We start from the raw sequence: 21710 nt of genomic DNA on the forward strand, positions 1-21710 counted from the left end.
CACCTTCCCAGACCACCCCGCCCTGCACCCACAGCCCCCTGCCCTCCAGCACCTTCCCAGACCATCCTGCCCTGCACCCACAGCCCCCTGCGTCCACAGCCCCCTGCCCTCCAGCACCTTCCCAGACCACCCCGCCCTGCTCCCACAGCCCCCTGCCCTCCAGCACCTTCCCAGACCATCCTGCCCTGCACCCACAGCCCCCTGCGTCCACAGCCCCCCGCCCTCCAGCACCTTCCCAGACCACCCCGCCCTGCGCCCACAGCCCCCTGCGTCCACAGCCCCCTGCCCTCCAGCACCTTCCCAGACCACCCCGCCCTGCGCCCACAGCCCCCTGCGCATGTGCCCCACCGGCCTGGGGCTAGCCACAGGGAGGGTCCCAGCGCCAAGGCGGCTGGCCTGCCCACCCCTCTCAGGGGCAGTGCAGTGGGGCTCCCGCCGGGAGGCCGGCGCCAGAGGCCCTGGGCTCCCCGACCCCACCCAGCCCAGGCCGCTGCGCCCGGGAAGCCGGGAGCGGCCTGGCCGGCGGGGCTCGCAGCGGCGGGGACCCCGGCCACCCCCCTTGGGTCTGGGAGCCGGGGCTTGGGGGCGGGCGGCCGGCGGCCGGGTTCCTCGCCCACGCTGGTGGAGGTCCCGGGCGGCCCGCCACGTCCCGCCCGTCCCCGGGCCGGCTGCGCGCGCAGGGGCCCCGTGGAAGCTTCCGCTCCGGGCCCTGGTGCCGGCCGCCCCGGGCGCGCTGGGGCTGCCCTGCAGCTCCCACGGGGCGCCGGGTCCGCGGGCGGCCCTGCCACCCTCCCCCCCGTGGCCACGGCGGCACTAGGCCGCTGCGGGCGCCGCGGTGGCCCTCGGCCCCAGTCCCCTCCGCCCGGCCCCCGGCTTCCCGAGCGCGCCGCCCCGGACTTCCGCCCCGCAGGGCCGGAGCGAGCTGGGGCGCTGCCCGCGTGCCGAGTCGGGCCCACCGGGCGGCGGGGGGCGCGGCCGGGACCCGGTAGGGCGGGTGGGGAGGGGCCGGGGCAGGGACGACCCCGCGGCCCTCGGGGCGGCGCGAACGAGGCCCGCGGGGCGCACGGCCCGGCCCCGGGCGCGGGGCGCGGGGCGCGGGGCGCGGGGCGCGGGGCGCGCGCGGCGGACGGAGCCCCGCGCCCGCGGCGCCCCGGGGCGCACGCGGCGGACGGCGCCGGGAGCGGAGCCCGCGGCCGCGCGCCCCGGCCGGCCGAGCAGCTTTGTGACGTCAGGCGGCGTCACGCGGGGCTGACCCGGCGGCGGCGCGGGCGGGCTCGGGACGCGCGGGAGCATGGAGCCGCGGGCCGGCTGCCGGCTGCCGGTGCGGGTGGAGCAGGTCGTCAACGGCGCGCTGGTGGTCTCCGTGAGCTGCGGCGAGCGCAGCTTCGCCGGGATCCTGCTGGACTGCACGAAAAAGTGAGCGGGCGGGGCGGGGCCGCACCGCCGACTCCGCGGGACGCTGCCCGCCGCCCGGCGCCGCTTTCGGTTTCTCCGGCCCGGGTGTCGGGGCGCGGGCGGCCGCCCCGGGGGGCGGTGGCGCGCCCCCGACGTGGCCGCGACTTTGGGGCGGGGAGGACGCGCGGCCGGGCGAGGGGCCGGCGGGCGCCGGGCGGGGCGCGCGGGGCGCCGGGCCTCCCTCGCTCGTCCGCCGCAATTAACGCACTTTTCTTTGTTCAGACGCACTGTTGGTTGGGCTGGCGGCGGATCGCGGCCCTTGGAGGGGTCCGAGCGCCGCGGGCTCACCCCGTGGCCCCCGGGGGTCCCCGGGCCGCGGCCAGCTGGCCGGGACCAGCTCTGCCCCCAGGGGTCCGAGGGCCCGGGAGCCCCGCAGAGCCCCGCGCGGGACCCCAGCCCGGGCCGGCGCCCCTCTGGAGGGCGGGTGGGCCGGCGACCTGCCCGCGGACCACCTGTGCCTCCGCCAGAGCCGTCGCGCGGCAGCGAGCGTCACTGCCCCAGACATGACGAGGCGCGCCGGCCTGGCTGCCCTGCCCCTGCCAGGCTTTATTCTGGACCTGGAAACTGACTGCCGTGCCTGCAAGGCCCAATTTTTCCCTCCCTGAAGACGACCCCCCCCCACACACACACAAGGGCACAGAGCCAGCGGCCCATCTCCCTTGACAGTTAACCCCGCCGCTCCACATCTTCATTAGATGTGCCAGGAGCCATTTATGAACAAGTCATGTGACTTAACATATGGCCTCCAGGGTGACTGTTGTCCTGTCCTGCTCAGTGTGGCCACCCTGGAGTGCAGACTCCAGCCCTGCCCAGCGCCGCCCTGCAAGTGCAGGATAGCTACCTGGGGAGCTGCTGGAGAGTCAGGACCTCAGGGCGGCCTGAGCCCTGGGCCCTGGGCCCCTGGGCGGGCCGGTTTCCCTCCCGACGGGGCCGGCTCCGGGCCTGCAGGACTGCACCCGCTCTGCCCATGCTGGTGGGTGGCTCCCGACTCCTCCTCGGAGAGGGACTGCAGCCGAGGCACCAGCTCAGGGCAGGGTGCTGTGCAGTGTCCTTGGGCTCGCTCCCGCAGGCCCTTGGCTGGTCTGTTGTGCAGATTCTGTGGGAAGATGCCGTCTGTCAGTACCCCAGGCCTGGGAACGGCAGCTGAGGGGCGCGTGGGTGCCAGCCAGCGCGGTGAGGAAGCCTTCAGCTGTAACCAGAGCCACCCCGGGCCGGGGCTGAGCCCCGGTGGGTACAGCGCTGCCTTGCTGCAGCTCTGTGTGGCTGAGGAGACACAAGGTTTACCCTGAAGACAAACCTAGCCAGGTTTGCCCAAGGCTTGGCCTGAAGCAGCCCCAGCTTCTGCCCACCTTGGGCTTGTCTCCCTGGTTTCTGTTTCCAGTTCTCTACCCACGGCGTTGTGATTTGCAGAGCTAATGTTTCCAGCCTCGTGGCAGGCAGGGGGGCAGTGGGGTCAGGTGATAGGGTCCTGCCCCGTCCTCCCCGGGTGCCTTTGTCTCCACACAGGGGCCCAGTTATCCTGCGTGGGCTCTGAGTGACAGGGAAGCGTCCTTGGGGACGCCTTTCGGTCTCAGAGCAACTGGCTGGCGAGCTGGCCAGTGGTCGACGTGGCTGGGGGCCGACAGTATTCACAGGGCCCCGCAGCACCCAGATTAACGCAGACCTGACCACACGGTTGTCTGTGTAGCCACTGCAGCTCCCCTGCCGGGCTTGGCACAGCTCCCACCGGCTCCTGAGCCGAGGGGCTGAGGCCCGGCCCATTTTGGAAGATGGTGTCTTTCTCCCTTGCCTCTCACCCCTGTATGCAGACGGGGGCTGGGCGCAGGTCTTGCAGTGCAGTGGCCTGGCGCAGTGCCGCACACCTCTTCCTTCTGTCTGCAGCCTGCTGCCAGACTGCTGTATGGGTGGAAGCAAGCTCTCTGCGCGTGCCTGCCTGTCCACTCGTTCACGTGTGTTCACTAAGCAACTACCTTGTGCTGGGAGTGGCCCAAGGCAAGCTGCTTCTAACGAGTGCCGGCAGATTCAGGTTCCTTCCAAAGCTTTGCTGAGCCACGCCGTGCACAAAGGAGTGGTGAACGGGAATTGTCTAGTTGACACCAAGTATTGTGGCTCTGAATGAGAAGTGATCGGAAACCAGTGAGGGTGACCTCTGACCCCAGGGCTTCCAGCCTTGACCTCTAAGCCAGTGTATCTCACACTTGCCCGTTTATGAGTCACCTTGGCGGCTGTACTGAGGGTGGGTAATCTGGAAGGAGGGTGAGCTATAAGGGGACAAGACATCCCAAGTAGCTCCCAAGTAGCTGGAGGTGCGTAGGCACTGCAGGCTAGTATACAGGGGCCCTGGCTGGCAGGCTGGTCTTGGGGGCACCCCCAGGGCAACATCAGCTGTGAATAGGCAGAGGGTATGGGACTGACCTGGCTGGAGCTAACAGACCTTGAGCTCAGCATGCTGAGACCCAGCCGTCTACCCCCCACCCCCGCCCCAGCCCTGCCTGCGTTTGCTCCCAGGAGGCCTCTGTGCACCCAGCTTGAGTCCCACACCATTTCCTACAGCTGATTGGTTGTGGGGCCACAGAGACTGCAGGTGCCTTCTAAACCAGTCCTGGTGGCCAGCTTCAGGGAACCCTGGGGGCCGTCGACTGCTCGCACCTAGGCTGCAGGGAGAGGTTTTCCAGAGGCCCCGCCCAGCTGGGCACATCCGCATGTTTGTGACTCAGCCCCTCACAGACAGCAGCAGGATGGCTGGGAAGGAAGGTCAGGGGCAGCTGGGGGAGACCGGGGGGAGGGGACCCCACATCCACAGGGTTTTGGTCGGCCTGCCGTCAGGAATGCAGGCAGCTGTAGAAAGGGGCAGCCTAGAGCGCTGGCCGGTGGCCAGGACTGCTCTTCCTGTCCATGGGGCAGCCTTGGCCTGGTCTGCCCTGGGGGGATGGCTGAGACAGACCACCAGGTAAGTCACCAGAGATGTGGCGTGGCCAACTGGTGTCAGGCTGAGCCTTGGGCCAGGCCACGTGTCTGTGGGCTGTGAGGTCCTTGCTGGGCACTGTAGGGGAGAGAACCTTGGAGTCCCTGGGACCCCTCAGGGGGTGCTATTTTTTCTGGATCTGGCCTCCATTTTAGAGCCTCCTGAGCTGCTCATCCCTGCCTCAGTCATCCCTGTCCAGTCATCCCTGCCTCAGTCATCCCTGCCCCAGTCATCCCCTCAGTCATCCCTGCCTCAGTCATCCCTGCCCCAGTCATCCCCTCAGTCAACCCTGCCCCAGTCATCCCTGCCTCAGTCATCCCCTCAGTCAACCCTGCCCAGTCAACCCTGCCTCAGTCATCCCTGCCTCAGTCATCCCCTCAGTCATCCCTGCCTCAGTCATCCCTGCCCCAGTCATCCCCTCAGTCAACCCTGCCCCAGTCATCCCTCCCTCAGTCATCCCCTCAGTCATCCCTGCCTCAGTCATCCCTGCCCCAGTCATCCCTGCCTCAGTCATCCCTGCCCCAGTCATCCCTGCCTCAGTCATCCCTGCCCCAGTCATCCCTGCCCCAGTCAACCCTGCCTCAGTCATCCCTGCCTCAGCCATCCCTGCCTCAGTCATCCCCTCAGTCATCCCTGCCTCAGTCATCCCTGCCTCAGTCATCCCTGCCCCAGTCATCCCCTCAGTCATCCCTGCCCCAGTCAACCCTGCCTCAGTCATCCCTGCCTCAGTCATCCCTGCCCCAGTCATCCCCTCAGTCAACCCTGCCCCAGTCATCCCTCCCTCAGTCATCCCTGCCTCAGTCATCCCCTCAGTCAACCGTGCCTCAGTCATCCCTGCCTCAGTCATCCCCTCAGTCATCCCCTCAGTCATCCCTGCCTCAGTCATCCCCTCAGTCATCCCCTCAGTCATCCCTGCCTCAGTCATCCCTGCCTCAGTCATCCCTGCCTCAGTCATCCCTGCTCTAGTCATCCCTGCTTCAGTCATCCCCTCAGTCATCCCTGCCCCAGTCATCCCCTCAGTCATCCCTGCCTTAGTCATCCCTGCCCCAGTCATCCCTGCTCTAGTTTTCCTCAAAGCAGTTTCTCTAGCCAGCCCTCAAGTTCCCCCGGATGCTCTATTGAGGGTTGTTTTGTGACAGTGTTGGAGGACCAGGCTGGGCTTCCACCGTGAGGAGTCCACCCGGCCCTGGAAGCCCTGTCCTCAGGTCTCCCCACAAGGCCGTCCCGTCCCATGCGGCAGAGCCTTCTCAGTCCAGAAAGGCGGGCTGGCTTGGGCTCTAGGGCTGCCCATAGTGTCACCTGTGAGCACTGTCAGGCCAGGGCCATAGGTCCTGGGGCTAGCTGACAGGCCACAGCTCAGCTTCACCAGGTGCTGGGCCTGCAAGGAGACAGATGCAGGCCATGGTGCTCCGGATGGACCCAGGTCCAGCAGTGGGCTGGGGGGTCTTCCCAGAGAGGACAGCCTGGCTGGGACTGTGTCTGCACCTTTGGTGTTTTTCACTCCCTGTCTGTGAAGTGAGAATGTTAGTCATGAGAATCCTGGGGGGCTCCTGAAAGTTGAGGGGCCCAGCAGTGCCACCTGCTTCTAGCTGGCCAGGCCCAGCCCTGCCCCCGCCCTGCCCCTGCCTAGGCTGAGCGTCTCTGCTCCTGATCCACCGCGTTGGCCTTGGGCGTGGCCCGGGAGCTCCAGGAGGGCAGAATGGCTGGCGCTGCTAGGCTGCGACCATGTCTGCAGTTCTGTGGCTAGCGACGGGGAAGGGGCCGGCCGCCTGGGCAGCTTCCCAGTTGCCCAGCCTGGGAAGGGACAGGCCTGGTGGGATGGGGGCGCCGGCCCACGTCACGGCTCGGGGCCCTACCCAGGGGAGGGCTGCGGTCCATCCGGAACACGCCGAGCCCACCTGAGGGGGCCGTGCCAGGAATGGGCACCAGCTGCTGTGTCTGTGTGGGGAAGGTGGCAGAGCCCCGGGCGGGATCCACAGGGAAGACAGAGCTGCAGGCCCAGAGACAGGTGGGGGCTAGGAAGGATGACTGGCTGAAAGGTGCGTGGGGCTGGGGTGGCGGGAGGGAGGGAAGCAGGAGGTGGAAGGCTGCAGTGTAGACAGGCACCAGGGCTTGAGGAGTCCTTACTCGCAGGCCTGGGGGCTGTGAGCACCGGGCGACCCACCCTGACCAGGCCAGCCACCTGCCTCTTCCTCTCTGCTGTCTGGTTATTCCCAGCCCTCAGCCCTGTGAGGGGCTGCCTAGTGGGGCGCAGTGGACGGCCAGCCTCTGGGGTGGCTTCCTGGTCCCAAGGCCTTCCCCGGGGCTTTTGGAACCTTCCTTGTAGGGCTTGGTTCTGGTGTCACTCTAGCAGGGACCCCACTGCTCCCCAGATTGGGGCTTCCCAGCTTCCTCTTTCCCCGGCAACATCCCCATCCCTGAAGCGTCTCTTGGAGGGGAGGAGACAGGTAAGGCCTGTGATCAGAGCTGCGCTTGGAGGCTTCTGGCCACACACCAACAGGATCCCCTCCCCGGCCTGGCCAGGCCCCATCTCTGAACACAGATACTGTGCTCAGGCTTCCCGGCAACCCTCCAGCCCTGGGCCCTCCTTCCTCTTGGGGCCACAGGCCGAGACGCAGACACTCCCCTACCCCAGCCCACAGATCATGGGACAAAGCGGCACCAGTCTGCCTACACACCCAACACGGGCCATGCGCAGGTCCCCACCCTTGCTCCCAGCCAGCAGACGCTCCTAGATGGGGCCTGCAGCCTCGGGGCCACACCAGGACCCGGAGGCCGCCGCCCTCTCCCTCACTGCCGCCTCTCCCTTGCCAGGTCCGGCCTCTTTGGACTGCCCCCGCTGGCACCGCTGCCCCTGGCTGACGAACCGCCCGCCATCGGCTGCCACGGCCCGGTCCCCGAGGAGGGGGGAAGAAGAGTGGCCGAGGAGGGGAGCGGCTCCCCACCTCCTCCCTGCAAGGGCCAGTCCCCCAAGGAGACCCGGCCGCTCAAGGCCGCCGGCCCCCCGCCGCCCCCGCCGCCGCCCCCGCCGCCGCTGCCCGCCACGAGCCTGCCTCCCTTCCCGCCCTATTTTGAAGGCGCCCCCTTTCCACACCCGCTGTGGCTGAGGAATACCTACCAGCAGTGGGTGCCGCAGCCACCACCCAGGGCCGTGAAGCGGACTCGAAGGCGTCTGTCCCGGAACCGAGACCCAGGCCGGCTCATCCTGAGCAGCATCCGTCTGCGGCCACGCCAAGTGCTCTGTGAAAAGTGCAAAAGCACCGTGAGCCCCGCGGAGGTCGGCCCCAGCCCCCCCACAACCCCCAAGGGCCGCCGGAGGCTGGGCAGCGGCCCAGACAGAGAGCCCCGCAAGCCTGAGGAGCAGGAGGACGCCAACCTCGCCGCGGGGGCCACCCCCAGGAGGAGCAAGAGGGAGAGGCGGGAGGAGGACCGGGCCCCCCGGGAGCGGGTCCCCCGGAGCCCAGTCATCAAGATCTCCTACAGCACGCCCCAGGGCAAGGGCGAAGTGGTCAAGATCCCCTCCCGCGTGCACGGCTCCCTGGAGCCCTTCTGCCCCCAGCAGGCCCCGCACAACGGCAGTCTGGCCCCCGAGGGGCCGCGGGACTCCGAGCCCAGGGGCAGCGGGGACTGGGTGCCCCGTGGGTCCTCGGCCTCCGTCCCCAAGCTGAAGCTGACACGGCCGGGGCCCCCTGGCCCGGACCTGCCTCCGCCCAAGATCCGCCTGAAGCCTCGTCGGTCGGGCGATGGGGAGCAGGAGCCCCTGTACCGGGCCGAGCTGGTGGAGGAGCTGAACGGAGGCCCCCGGGGGCCCCGCGCCTGCTCACCCACTCTCTTTCCAGATGGCTCCGGCCACAGGCTGGAGGACATGTCTTCTGGAAGTTCCGGTGAGGAGGAGGAGGATGTCCACAGGCGTCCCCAAGGGAAGCAGGAACGTGAGGCCCTGACTTTTCCATGCCCCGAGAGGAGAACAGGTGGCTCCCGGGAGCCGGCGCACAGCCGCGCCGGCCCGGAAGAATCTACGTCACCCGGCTCTGAAGTAACCTCTCTGGACACCGGCGACCCCTCCTCCCGGGACCCTGCCTCTGCCACCTCCCCGACCCGAGACGCGCGGCCTACGGTGCCCCCGCTCACGGTCAAGCTGCACACGCAGAGCGTCTCTAAGTGCGTTACCGAAGACGGAAGGACGGTGGCCGTAGGGGACGTCGTGTGGGGTAAGATTCATGGTTTTCCTTGGTGGCCAGCGCGCGTCCTTGACATCAGCCTTGCCCAGGAGGATGGAGAGCCCTCTTGGCCAGAAGCAAAAGTCTCATGGTTCGGGTCTCCAACTACATCCTTCTTGTCTATTTCAAAACTCTCCCCTTTCTCTGAATTTTTCAAACTGAGATTTAACCGTAAGAAGAAGGGGATGTATCGGAAAGCCATAACAGAGGCTGCAAACGCCACTCAGCACGTGGCCCCAGAGATAAGGGAGCTCTTGACCCAGTTTGAAACGTAACTTTGGTTCTGCGACCAGGTGAGTGAGTCCCCTGGGGAGCCTCCTGAGCTGGCGCCTGTGTGGTGCCCGACGCACCCCGGCTAGTACACACGGGCTGCGGCCCCTGGCTGCCGCAGGGAGGGCGTCGTGAGCTTGCTTGTCTTTGCCAGTCTTGTCACCCGAGCGCCCTGATTTATAGACAAGGCCAATTATCAGCCGTGTGTTCAAAGCCAGTCTGAGGTTTAGAGCATTTCTCAAAGCCCCGTGGGAGAGTTCCTTTCGTGCAGTTTGAGGAAGGGGCTCCAGGGCAAGGCTTTGTCTTCTGTCCCTTGCTCCGCGGCAGCCTCCTTCCCTTTCAGAATGCTGGGCCGCGCCTCGTGGCTCTCCTGCTCCAGGTGTGCCACGATGCCCTGCGCTGGCCGCAAAGGGGGGGGGGTGAGCAGCGTGGGCCGCGCCTCCGCCCCTTGCCGGCTGAGGACCTGTCCCATCCTCTGGGCCCAGCGTCCCTGGGACCCCTGTCTCCCACTGCCCCAGGAGAGCTCTGGAGAGCCACAGGCAGCCCTCTGAGGACCCTGTGGGGCTGGGGTGTCCCCTCATGACGGATGAGGAGGTGTCATCTTGTGCAGGCGGGAGCCAGCCTGCAGGGTGGGGAGCATGGCCTGGGGCGCCGGGGCCACCCCTGCGGGATGTCCTGCGGTTAGGGCCTCGAGCTGTCGGCCAGGAGGGGCACCCCGCGGGGCTGCAGAACTGCAGGGACCTCCCGCTGGCCCCGTCCAGCTCGGGGCATGAGGTGTGTCCTGCAGGGTCACCTGCTTTGCCGTCACTGTTGGGAAGACTTGCTTTCTGGGGCCTGGGAGCCCGAGGCCCTGTGATTTCCTCCCCAGATTTTCAATCTAATGCTTCCCAGAGGCACAGAGATGTGGCAAGCTGGAGCATTCTAGGCCAGGGTAGCACATCAGCCCCACCTGGGCCTCCACTTGGTCTTGGTAACGGTTACACACCTGTGGGCCAGGCTGCCCGCTCGGGGGACCACTCTGGGGCCTCAGCCAGGCAGGGGACCTGTGCTTGGGGAAGGGGCCTGGGGCTGCCCCGTCAGTCTCCTCACCGCTCCACCATAGGGTCCAGGAGGGCAGCTGTGCTGTCAGCCTAAGGCTGCCTGTGCTGTGCTAACCCCCCCCCCGCACCCCCATTCCCCCCCATGCTTGCTGGGTGCATCTCTCCCCTCATTCCAGGCCAGGGCCGGGTCTGTACCCTGGCTGGGGGTGGGGGGCAGCCTTTGCTGGTCTCGGGCTGGGACACTCTGTGGGGAAGGGCAGCAGGCTTGAGGAGGAGTGAAGGGGAAGGTCAGGTCACTCGCTACTGGGGCCTGGGTTGGTGTGGCCCTGGGGTGCCTGCTTGCCCCTGGGCCCTCCCTTCCCCTGCCAAGCCCTGATGAGGGAGGCAGGGCGGGGCAGGCCAGCTGGAGGGAGGGGAGGCTGTGGGCCCTCTCCCATGGTGGACATCAGCTCAGTCCTCACAGTTCTGGTCCTGGTAGCCATGGCTCAGTTACAGGACCGGGACGCAGCACAGGTCCACTCAGTCAGAGGCCCAGTGTGGCCTTGGCTGCACCTGGGAGCCGGCAGGCCTTGCAGGTTCCGGGCTGGCCCTGTTTATCCGGAAGCAAAGGAAAAATCTCACCCAACTGGTTTGCCTGGCCATCTAAACAGGCTCCTTTTCCTGGGGCCTTGCCTGGACCAGCCTGTGCCCGGCAGCCCTGGTGCTCAGGGTTCTGGGGAACTGGACCCCTCCAACCTTGAGTGCAGAATGGTGTTTGTCCTATATCTTCTTTTTGTAAGAATTAAAGGCAGAGCAAAGCCCTCAGTCAGGCGTTTTGTGCTCAGCTATGACCAGAGGCGGCCCCGCAGCCTGGAGTCCCGCAGGTGTGGTCCAGCAGCTCCTGGTGTGGTCCGGCTTTGCTCTGCCTTGCCAGCAGTGCTGCTGGGCTCAGCCCCAACAGCGCCTTCTCTCTGCGGAGAGCCCGCCCGAGGCCTGGTGAGGTGCTGGTGGCCATCTGTCCTCTGGACCCGGACACTCAGAGGAAGGACGAGTCTGGGGGCTGGGCTCCCCGGCTGGGGCTGCTGTGCCGCCAAAGGTCCTGCTGCCCCCTGAGCGTCAGGAAGAGCTCCCTCCCAAGACGTACTGTCCCAGAGATGTCCTTCGCTCGCCGTGACAGGTGGCCAGAGGCTTTGCTGGGGGGGCAGGGCTGGCCTAGGCAGATGGACAGGCACCCAGCCCCGCTGGGCATGGGGGTGGGCCCCACGACAGCGCCACCTGCGACGCACCTGTGTGACTTGGGTTCCCTTCTGAGTCCTGACGTGGGCGGGAGGCCGGGCCACCCCCAGGTTTTCTCCCTGTCCTGGGGTGACAGCAGTGCTTGCCTTGCTGGTGAGCAAGCCAAACATTCTCAGTGCTGGGTCACACCCGGGGCTTGGGAACGGCCTTTCTCCAGCCCCTCACAGGGCTGCGGTGTGCTCTCAGAGCTGGCGGGCGGGGCTGGGGCCAGGGAGCTGGGCCGTGGGTGGGGCCAGCTTCTGGGACTGCGGCGCTCCCCTCTGTGTCCCAGTGACACTCCGACCTCGGGGGGGCTTCGGGCAGCTCTCTAGGGAGGTGTCTGAGGCTGGCTGGAGAGATCTCTCGGGGACCGTGTCCTGGGCGGGCATGCTGCTCCCACCCAGCTGCAGCCCTTGAGCTCCCGGAAGCCCGGGGCCTGGCCAGGCCCTCCAGCTTGGCCATGCCAAGAGGGGCCGACCTGAGCCACTGGCCCAGAGGCCACGGGCCTTGGCCCCTCATCCTGTCTTCCTGCTCTGCCTTATCTAACCCCTACCCATGTGCGAGAGCCAAACTCTCCACCAGTAGAGGTGGCGGAGATGGATATGGGCTACAAAGTTGGGCAGAAAGATTGTGGGCCCCAGACAGACAGACAGGAGACGTCTGTGAGTCACCGTCTGCAGGTCAGTGATAATCACCTGGGCCTGGCCAGGAAGGAAGGCACTGGAAGCAGGGCATCAGCGGGCATCCCGAGCTGGGCTGGGATCCGGGAGGGCTTCCTGCCGGAGGTGACATGCTGAGATCACCAACGATGGAGGGGGGCAGAAGAGCGTGTGGAGCAGAAGGACTGCGGGGCATGTCCTAGGTGGGCTCAGCCTATACCCGTGTTGGACTAGACTCTGGCCTCACCCCAGGGGCCAGGAGGAGCCTGGAGGGCGGTGAGCAGGTCCCATGGGTGCCCAGTCCACCAGCTTCAAGGACAGGACACGGGAGGACTGGGTCGGGCTGGAAGCATCTCAGTCAGAGAGGTCAGACCTCAGGAGCCAGGGGCTGGGGCTGGCTATCTGGAAGAGGACAAAGAGGAGGGGGGGAGGGAGAGAGGAAGGGGAGCCCTGGAACGTTGGCTAGGGGAGCAGCCCTCAGAGCCACAGAGACAGGGAGGTGACAGGAAGAGGGCAGTGGAGTTGGGGCAGGAGGGGCTCTGCTGGAGCGTGGCTGGTGCAGCCACCCGTTCCCAGAGGAGGCTTCAGGGCCGGCACGGGTGAAATGGGGCCTTGCCTGCTCCACAGGAGAGAGGGAGGCCCCGCGGTGCCAGCCCGGCCGGGGCTGAGGGCTCAGCCTGAGGACTGGCTAGAGAGGCACGTGTCAGCCTGAGGACTGGCTAGAGAGGCACGTGCACCTGCCCGAGTGTCCTGGGCCCAGACTCCTCTTAGGGTCTGAAGAGAGGTCGGTGACCAGTGCGGAGAGTGACCAGTGCCGAGGCGGTGGCCATCGTGCCATGCTGGCTGCCCAGCCTCCCAGGGAGCAGGGTCACGCTGAGTTACGAGCTGGTGCTGTCCCGGCATTGCGCATGCCTGTCCTGCAGCAGCGGGGGCTGTGCTCCACCTCACTGAGCCGCAGAGCCACTGGCAGGGGGGCCAGCCCTGCGGCCATGGTAAGAAACGACCCCGACTGTGGGCGTCAGTTTCCCACTGCAGGTCTCCCAAGTCCAAGTCTGGACTCGGGCGCAGGCCGGGCTGGCCTCCCCAACACAGGAACTTCTGCCCCTCCAGCTCCTGCTGGCTCTACGCGCTGCTGCCTTGTGGCCGTTCCCTGGGATGCCACCTCTGTGGCCTTGGTCTTGTGGCTTCTTCTCTTCAGAACCTGCCTCTGTCTAAGCCCCGTGGCAGTTAGGGCTCGCCTGCTTACTTAGTGTAATTTAACTACCTCAGGTCTTCAGTCACCTGTGCCTGAAGGGCCCACAGATGGTGGCTTTCCACTGCAGGATGAGGACCTGTTTCTGTGGGCCTGCACCCCCTCTCCTGTGTATGCAGTCAGGGCTCCTCACGTGCTCTCCCTGGACGTCTGTGCCACGTGGCACAGTGGGGTGTGGCCCCAGGGCCAGGCTGACCCAGGGCCCACAGACCCGGCAAACTTCTGTCCAGGGGCTGACACGAGTCCAGTTCTGCAGGATGGGATGCCAGGGGTGATGGAGGAGCCCCTATTCCAGAAGGATCTGTATTGGCTGGGAGGGAATTGCTCAGTTCAGCGTGGGAGCCAGCTCGGGGCAGCCGTGGCTCCTTGCACCTTCTGGCTCGTCCTTCTGAGTTCTCCTGGGAGGACTGATCCTCATCAGGACCCAGCGCGGGTGTGCCCCGCCTGAGCTCGGTGCTGCCGGAGGACCCCTGGGTGGACGCCACCCTGCCCTTTCCAGCCTCTGAGCTGAACGGTTCAAACAAGCTCTGGTTTCCTCCAGCTCTGAATAAAACTACATCTGCTCCTGGGGCAGGTTGTCAGCTGGCTCTGCCATTTTCAGGGCTCCGGGTCCCTGGGAAGGCTATAATTATTTTGTTCCAGAAGGAAGCCAGGGCCTGTAATTCCAGGCCTGTGGGGCCCGTCCCATCCCCCACTCCCCAAGGCCTGGCCCCGCCTCCCGAGCACTGGGGGAGGGGCACCTCATTCACACTTGCCTCCCGGATCAGCCCGGGCATCATGGAAGATGCCCCTTGGGGTCTGCACCTCAGGACCAGGCTCCCTCCAGGGAGAGGACCGCGGCTGTGACTCAGTCCCTCCACCACCTCCAGACTCTCCCAGGTGCTGCTTGTCGAGGCTCGGGCCCACAGGCCTCTCCTCGGCTGCCCGGCCGTCGGCAGGCATCCCGCAGGGTCGCGTGTGGAGGCTGGCATCCGAGCCGCCTGGGTCCAGTCTTCTGCCTCCCTGCTGCCTGGCTGCTGCGTCGCTCACTGGCCTCTCCATGAGGCCTGGCCGCGCTCACTTGTGGTTTGGGACAGGACCGCAGGACACGCGTCCATGTCGTCCTAGTGGTGTTCACCTCAGCAGGTGTCCTGTTGGCCCTCTGGCTGGCCGGTCAGCCCCGGGCCTACCGTGATCCGTGTCCAGTAGTGGTGTTGCCTCCTGCCTCCAGGCCTGTGCTCAGCCCCCTCCCAGGGCCTGCTCCCCCCCCCCCCCCAGCTGGGGCCTGGATACCCGGCTGCTCGGCCAGTTTGCTGATGGTTTTGGCCTTTGCTGTCCACAGCTGGGATCACTGGGTTTCCCTTCAACAGGAGCCTTGGCTCTTAATGATACCAACACAGTTACTGGTTTTGCGTATGTAGAATGCTGTTTTTAAGCATGCCTATGTGATCTATAGTACGGTTTTGCTGGAATAAAACTTTTCAGAATGAGAAGCACTAATGTCACGTGCTCGGGGGATGCCGCTAAGGCCGCCACGGGCGATGGCTGGGGACGTCCCGACTCCGCTGAGGCCCAGGCCCAGGGCTCGCAGGGAGCACGCCAAGGCCCCCCACTCCTGGGCTTCGGGGTCATTGCGACTGCCCAAGGGTGAGCACCACACAAGTTGGGTGGTTTCATTTTGCTTTGTATTTCGAGCTTTCGGAGTGTTTTGTAAGTCTGTAAGCATTTCCGTGACTCCCGGCCTGACTTCCCTCGGAGTCCCTCTGTCCGTCTCCCACAGTTGGCGTTCATCTGGTTCTAGCACCCCTGCCCCGTGGCCCCCCTGCGGGGGCTGGGCTGCCCCGGCCTTGCCTGTGGGCTGCCCTGGGGTGTGGGAGGCCAGCCTTCCTGGCTGTGGGGAGGATAGGGCCTCCCAGGGAGGGCTCCAGAGGGCGGAGTGGGTCTGTTCTTGAGAAGGTCGGTATCTTGGGTCTGGCAGCCCAGGCCGCCAGGCCCGCTCCACAGCTCCGGCCTCAGGGAGGGGCCGGCTCTCAGCTCACGGCCTGCTCGTCCTGCTCGCTGCCATCAGCCCAGGAAGGCGGGTCGTCAGCTGGCTGCTGCTTTCAGGGACACTGTGCTTTCCAGAAGGATCCAGGGAGGGCAGGCTGGCTGCCTTGAAGGCCATTGCTGCGGGGTGGGGAAGGCGGGTTGGGGGCTGCCTCTGCTTCTGGTCTGTGGAGGTTAGCTAATAAGGATGGCTGCTAGTGACTATGTGGTGACATTTCCAAAGGCTGTGCCTGGTGGGGGCAGGGAGGCCTGGGCACTTTTGTCTCTTGGAGCTGCATGATCTTTGCAGTGAAGCTCTGCCTTGCTCTGAGCCCCTTCCGGGCCCTGAAACGCTCAGAAGGGCTAGGAGGAGAAGGCTCCCGCCGCCGTCTCCGCAGAAGCTGCCCAGGGCCAGGCGCGCAGCACTGGAAAGGAAAGGAACCCCCGCAGGCAGGTGGGGTTCTAGGCTGGACGCCGCCCTCCTCGGGCAGCTCCAGCCTGGCCATTTGCCAGCCCAGGGAACCGTGGGCAGGTGGAGTCCACGGGCTTGAGCGCTGCCTGGGCTCTGAGAGTCTCAAGGCATACTCACCAACCAGCCACATGTGCACAGGTGCAGGGCCCCCAGAGGCCCCGGGGGAAGGCTGCTCACCTGTGACCTCCGCGCACAGCACATGCCCCTTGGTGAGTTTAGTGTGTCCTGATTCTCTCCTCCTCAGGCCTGGACTGCAAGGTCCTAGGATTCCATGGATTTCCTACCTTTTCCGTCCGTTTGCAGTCCACACGCACACATGCATGCACACACTGCACACATGTACACGCACACACTGCGCGCACATGCATACAATTCAAACACATCTCTGGCTTGCTACTGGAGCAGCTGAGGCTGGCTGGGTTCCTGCTGGGCCCCCAGGGGTAGGGTGGACAGGGATGCAGTTGAATGGGATTCCCACGCAGATGGACAGACGCAAGGCCTTTGCCGATGTGTGGCGTTAAGGTTAGGCAGCCCCCATCCTCCACCCCCTTTCCTGATGCGGAGGACTTGTGAAGACTGGGGCAGACTAGTGACGGCCGCCACAGACCACGCATGCCACGGACCCCCTGGAAGGCTCCCTGGGGCCTACAGGGAGCCCAGCCTGACCGCACCGGGCCCGGTACTGTCCCGGGAGAGCGCTCTCCCACCTTCCCCAGCCTCAGGACAGCAACGAAGGCCAGACCTGGGCTCGCACCTCTGCTAACCGGGCACACCTGCCACCCTGGGCCTCACACTCACCGCGCCCGGGGACTTGTCACACAACATGGAGCCGGCGGGGGGTGGGGGGGGGCCGTGACAGCCAGACAGAGCATGGTGAGACTCGCCCCCTGGGCAGCAGATGGAGAGCGAGGCTCGGCAGAGGGAGCACGCTGGCCTGTGCCCAGGACCCCCCTCTGGGCTTGGGGGCTGCTGCTGGCTCAGATGGGGTACTCGGTCTAGGCACATTCGTATCACTAAGAACGCATGGTGCTGTAAGCCCTGAACCGGCGTCATGAGTGTTTGGCTGTGGGGACATTTTCCCAGGGGCCCTGAGTCGGGGCTTTGGCATGGCCGGGAAGTGCCTTTTGGGGGTGGGGCGGGTGTCCTGGGCGCTTGCCTGCCCTCCCCAGGGAGCAGGGCAGCTGGGGCGTGTACGGCGTGAGGTGACCTCATGTCTGATCCCTGCCGTGGAGGCCGGGCTGCTTCTGCGCAGCTCTCCCTGACGTGCAGCCTGCTGTCCGGGGAGCCACCGGGAGTGAAGCCCTAATCCAGCCATACCCCAGTCTCTGTGGCTGCCCTCTCAGACCCAGGCCACACCCCGGGGATGGGGTGCCTTGTCCTAGCCTGCAGAGGGGCCCTGGGCTAAGTTGGAGCTTGTGAGCGCCCCGGGTCTCCCTGCCTGCATTGCGGGGCCTCCTGGCCCTTCCTTGGAGCAAGACGCCAGGCTGGCTCTCATCTTCCACTTACTGGGCATGCCCAGAGCGTGGCTTTCCTCTGGTGGCCTCTCCTGGGCAGGGAGGGGTAGGAAAGGGTCTCGACAGCTGTCACGGGTGGCCCTGAGGAGATCCGTGTCACTCCTGTCTGGTCTTCAGAGGGGAGGCAGCCTTCCATGTTCAGAACGTCCCCCCACACACGGGCCGGCCTTTGGGCAGTCCCGTGAGCTCAGACAAACAGGTTGGGCAGCAGTAGCTGGAGTTGCAAGTCAGAGTCCAGGGAGTTTATTGTTTTGTTTTGTTTTCTTCACAAACAGTGTGTCCTGGGAAATGAGGCCAACAAGTGCCCCGGCCCAGCCTCCCTGGAGCAGGGTGGGCCCAGGCACACCACCAGCTGTGATGCCCAGATGGGCTTGCTTTCTGAGAGGTCACCCCCCACTGCCTGTCCTGATCACCTGGGTGGACTGAGTCTTGGGTGTACTTCCCAAGACAGGATAGCCTGTCTGCTGGCCATGTGGGGGTCCGGGCAGCGCTCCCCGCCAGCCAGGCCCTGGGCCCCGAGCTGGCCTCAGGCTGTGCTTGAGGAGAGGCTAGCTCACAACCCACTATGTCTAGAGTATGGGTCACTGGGGAGCATGGGAAGGGATGGTCACGTTGCCCTCCAGTGCCCAGCCCATTCTACCTTATGCTGGGTGGAACATGCTCTGGGTGCCAGAAAGACTGCTGTGTGGAGTCCAGACATCTTTTCACCCCATAACATGCAAGTGTCACCAAGCAAGGGGTAACCTTGCATCTGTTTTCTGTGACACCTGGTAGGCCTCTTCTGGGTCAAGGTTTTGACCTGAGCAGATCCTGGCTGGCTGGGGCACTCTGCCCACCTCCTGGCACTCTTGGCCTCGGGGACCCTATGGTATTCCTCATGCCTCCGCTCCAGCCCCCCGGGAGCCCTACAGGTACCGTCCACCCTGCTTGGATGTCCAGCAGCCAGTGAGGCCTTGTGTCCACCACACTGGAGGGGGAGTGGGACTGTGGCCATCCCCTACCCTGCATCCTGTGAGCGGTGTGTGGAAGGGCTGGTCAGGATGGGGGCACCGAGCCCGCCTGCTGGGGCGGCGACCTGCTGGGGCGGCGAGCCTGGTGGCGGCCCCTCCGGAAAGACCTGGAGGCTCTCTTTCATCCTCCCTGCCTCAGAATTCCCCAGGGTGTGGCAGGAAGGCTCTGCCTGTCAGAAAGATGTCCTAGCACGAGTCCTTTTCCTTTTTGAATGTGTCGGTGTTATACGTAGCTCCGTTTTTCAAGCCCACGAGTAGTTTGAACCGTACTACGTGAGGAAAGGCTGTTTCTAGATTCTTTGGGTTTGGATGCTACTTGTGGACTTCTTCCTGTGGAAGGAGGTGGTTCGTGTTCTTAGATTCCCTCCTGGCCCAGCATCTGGACGTAGAAGCCGACCTTGGCTGAGTGGCAGTTCAGTGTTCAGCTGCAGGCCAGCGGTGCAGATGGCGACAAACCTGTTTTGGTCTAACTGTCGGTCCTCGGCATGGGTCTCCCCCTCCCCTTCTGTCTCCTGAGCATCTCTGTCCGTCCCGGCACTCAGAAGCCTCAGTGCCTTCATCCCCGTGAGGTATTCCTTTCAGTGCAATGCTGCTGACAAGCTTCTCCAAAGCAGAGGCTTCAGACAGTGCTCGTTAGCTATTGCTCACTACCCAGTGCTCACTGGGCAGGCTGGAGCAGCCAGAGTGCCTGCATCGTGTGCCAGCCACATAGGGCTGCTGAGCCACACTGGAGTATGCACGCACACACAATGTACCCTCCCTCCCCCTCCCCTCTTTCTCTCTCTTCCCCCCTCCTCTTTTTTCCCTCCCTTTCCCCCTCCTCTCTCTCCCTCCTCCCCTCTGCTTTCCTGTCCTTCCCACTCTGGGGCTCCCTGCGCTGGGGATGGCAGATGGGTCTCCGGGTTGTCCGTGTCCTTTCTGGGGTCCCCAGCCCTCAGGTGCCTGAGAGGCCCCCATAGTCACCATGGGTCTCCTGCACAATGAGCACCGTGGCAGAGGACGCCCCAGCGCCCCTGTCCAGTCCTGCCGTGGCCCGGACCCTGTGGCCCAAGGCCTCAGCCGCCTCAGATCCTCCTCAGCCCTGCACAGCGCCTGGCACCCAGGGCGGAGTGATGCAATGGGATCGGTGGGCTGGGGGCCTGTGGGCTCCCCAGTGAGCCGCAGAGCTCAAAGGAGAGGCTGTGACTGGAATGGACTCGGCCTGGAGCTGGCCGCCCCAGGGGCCTGTCCTCCACTCCCCCTGAGCTAACCTCTGTCCTCTGTTTTCTCCAAGGTCACCGGCGATGAGGTGCAGCTGTTATCCTGAACTTCTGACTTCTGTGAGGGCCCCTCATGCCTCCTGGCAGGCTGCGTGCAGACACATGCTGGGCCCGGTGGTCAGCCTGGCGTGAGTGCCCCGGAGGAGCAGGTGCGTGCCGAGAGGGGCCAGCCCGGACAGGCTCCTCCTGGCTGTGCGTCTGTTCCTGTGCCTCAGGCTATGGTGTCTCTGGCCAGGAAACAGCCCAGAAGTCCGTGACATGCTTGCTACTTCCTGTGCCGGACTGGCAGCTTCCGTGCTGGACCGTCCCATGCCACGTGGGGCCGCCGTGGCCCGCCGTGGGGCAGCGTGCCCGGCAGGGTCTGGGCCGCTCTGCTCTTCTCTTCCCCCTGCCGCACCGGCGGGAGACGCCAACTTGCACGTGTGGGCTCTCCTTCCCAGCCTGGGCATGGGGTCTCTGCGCATGCAGCGAGGGGACCTGCCCGTGTCACCCACATTCCTCCCAGAGCTGGGTCCCCTGGGCACCCCAGCCTGCCAGGCCACTTGGGAGATGCTGCTATGAGTTGCCAGTACTGTGAGGTGGAGGGGTGAAGGGCGGGCGTGAGGACCGCTGGAGGCGGGGAGGAGGTAGGGAGGAGGCGGGGAGGAGGCAGGGAGGAGGTGGGGAGGAGGTGAGGCCTCCCTGCCCTGCAGCCATTCCTTTCCCCTCTGCCATTTCAAAGACCAAAAAGAAAAGGAAAGAAGGAAACACGGTCTTCTGTTCTTTCTTTAACTATGAAGAATAAAGAGACGTCTGTGCTGCAGGTCTCCTCTGAGTGGTGGGCTTCTTGCTGTCACCCGGGGGCGCTGACCCACGCCTCCAGCGCACTTCCCGCCATCTCCAGCCCCCTCCAGGTTTTCTGGTTGACCCCTGAGCTCCCTGGGCAGAGCAGCCCCCTGGCCACCCGCTCTGTGCTCCTGCTGGACAGGCCTCTGTCTCCTGGTCTCCTGGTCTCTGTCAGACAGGCCTCTGTCTCCTGGTCTCCTGGTCTCTGTCAGACAGGCCTCTGTCTCCTGGTCTCCAGAGACAATGCTGGCAGCTTCGTTTGTCCCTGGTTCTCCTGAATGTTCTGGGTTTATGGACGCCGTGCCCTTCAGGAAGGACTCTGAGGCTGCAGCATGGCCAGGGGTGGCCAGCCGCCGGGTCCTCGGTAGAGCCTGGACATGGAGCACCATCTCTGCTGGCCGGGCGATTGTCCATGCTTCGTGTGGGCAGCTGCCCCAGGCAGCCCAGGGCGTAGTTCTCAGGTCTCATAGCAGGGCACTCTCCCCAAAGAAAGTCTTATAAGGATCAAACCATCAGAGCCTCCCCTCCTCCCCTCCAGGGGTCCTGGGAACCTTTGAAAGTCAAGGCGGGACTGCGTGGATCCTGAGAGGGGCTCTCCAGCGCTCACTGGACCAGTGCCCAGCTGCTGGCCAGTCCTCCCTGGGTTTGTCCAGAGAACCAGCAGGAGGTAACAGCTCTCCCCTTGGGAGAAGCTCAGGCCCAGGGAGCTGGACCCCACCACAGCCCTTGGTGGTCATGTTGTGGTCTCTCAGTGGTTGCTCTGAGCTGGGTCCTGAATCTACCCTTCCTCCAGGGGCCCCCAAGAAGGTCTGCTCCCAGTGAGTTTGGGGGAAGAGGACCTGCTATCTGGGGGCTGGGGCAGAGGTCGGCATCGTCCAGGAGTGGGTGCAGAGACCAGAGACTGGGATCTCTTTTTCAGAAGCAAACGTGCGGGTTTCTGGGCTGAATTATGCATCCCAGTGGGCGGGGCCAGGCCCCTGGCACCTGTCCAGGCCCTGGGGTGGGGGTGGGGGAGCCTTCCTGTGGAGGATCAAAGGATCACAGTGCCTGAGCCTGGGGCCCTGGGTCCCAGCAGGGGAGACCTGCCAATGACCGCCTCCTGAGCCGTCAGGGCCTGCGCAGGGAGGGAGGGCCTGTCTCCCATGAGCCCCCGGCTCCAGGCTCCTTTAGCCCAACTTTCTGGAACGGCCCTGCTCTGGGGGGTCCAGGAGCTCCTGCCAGGGGGCCGGCCCAGCCACCTCCGCCCCCCCCCCCCCGGCTGAGATTCCAGGGGCTGAGGTTGCCGCTGAGCGTCCTCTTCCACTCCGATTGCAGAGTGGCTTCTGGGTGCACAGGCTCACCCCGGGGCCTTGCCGTCTGAACTGCGAAGGGCTCTGGGCAGGGGCCCTGCCTGCCCCGCACACCCCGGGGGAGCGCTGCGCTGTGGGGAAGGCGCTTCGGGCAGAGGAGGGCCTTGCAACACTGCACTGCGCACGGCTGTGGTGTGGAGGCCTGGGAACTGGCAGGCTTGG

The 21710-nt window shown here is 65.4% G+C and overlaps 1 protein-coding gene across 3 annotated transcripts; it reads left to right on the forward strand.

The window, feature by feature from the left end:
- The first annotated feature begins 1272 nt into the window (after window positions 1–1272).
- On the forward strand, window positions 1273–20178 carry Pwwp2b (PWWP domain containing 2B). Of its 3 annotated transcripts, XR_011369654.1 has the most exons (4): window positions 1273–1416; window positions 7235–8933; window positions 19389–19523; window positions 19610–20178. XR_011369654.1 is itself a non-coding variant. In XM_070011441.1 (3 exons), the coding sequence occupies exons 1-2, from the start codon at window positions 1292–1294 to the stop codon at window positions 8913–8915; spliced, it is 1806 nt and encodes a 601-aa protein (XP_069867542.1). In that variant the 5' UTR covers window positions 1273–1291; the 3' UTR covers window positions 8916–8933; window positions 19389–20178. The 3 variants fall into 3 exon arrangements, 2 of the variants coding, with proteins under 2 accessions (XP_069867542.1, XP_069867543.1); XM_070011441.1 differs by having other exon boundaries at window positions 19389–20178; XM_070011442.1 differs by having other exon boundaries at window positions 7235–8631; window positions 19389–20178.
- The last annotated feature ends 1532 nt before the right edge of the window (window positions 20179–21710 follow it).

This window comes from Dipodomys merriami, unplaced genomic scaffold, assembly GCF_024711535.1.
Source record: "Dipodomys merriami isolate MVZ:Mamm:240054 unplaced genomic scaffold, mDipMer1.0.p SCAF_82, whole genome shotgun sequence".
Classification (NCBI taxonomy): domain Eukaryota; kingdom Metazoa; phylum Chordata; class Mammalia; order Rodentia; family Heteromyidae; genus Dipodomys; species Dipodomys merriami.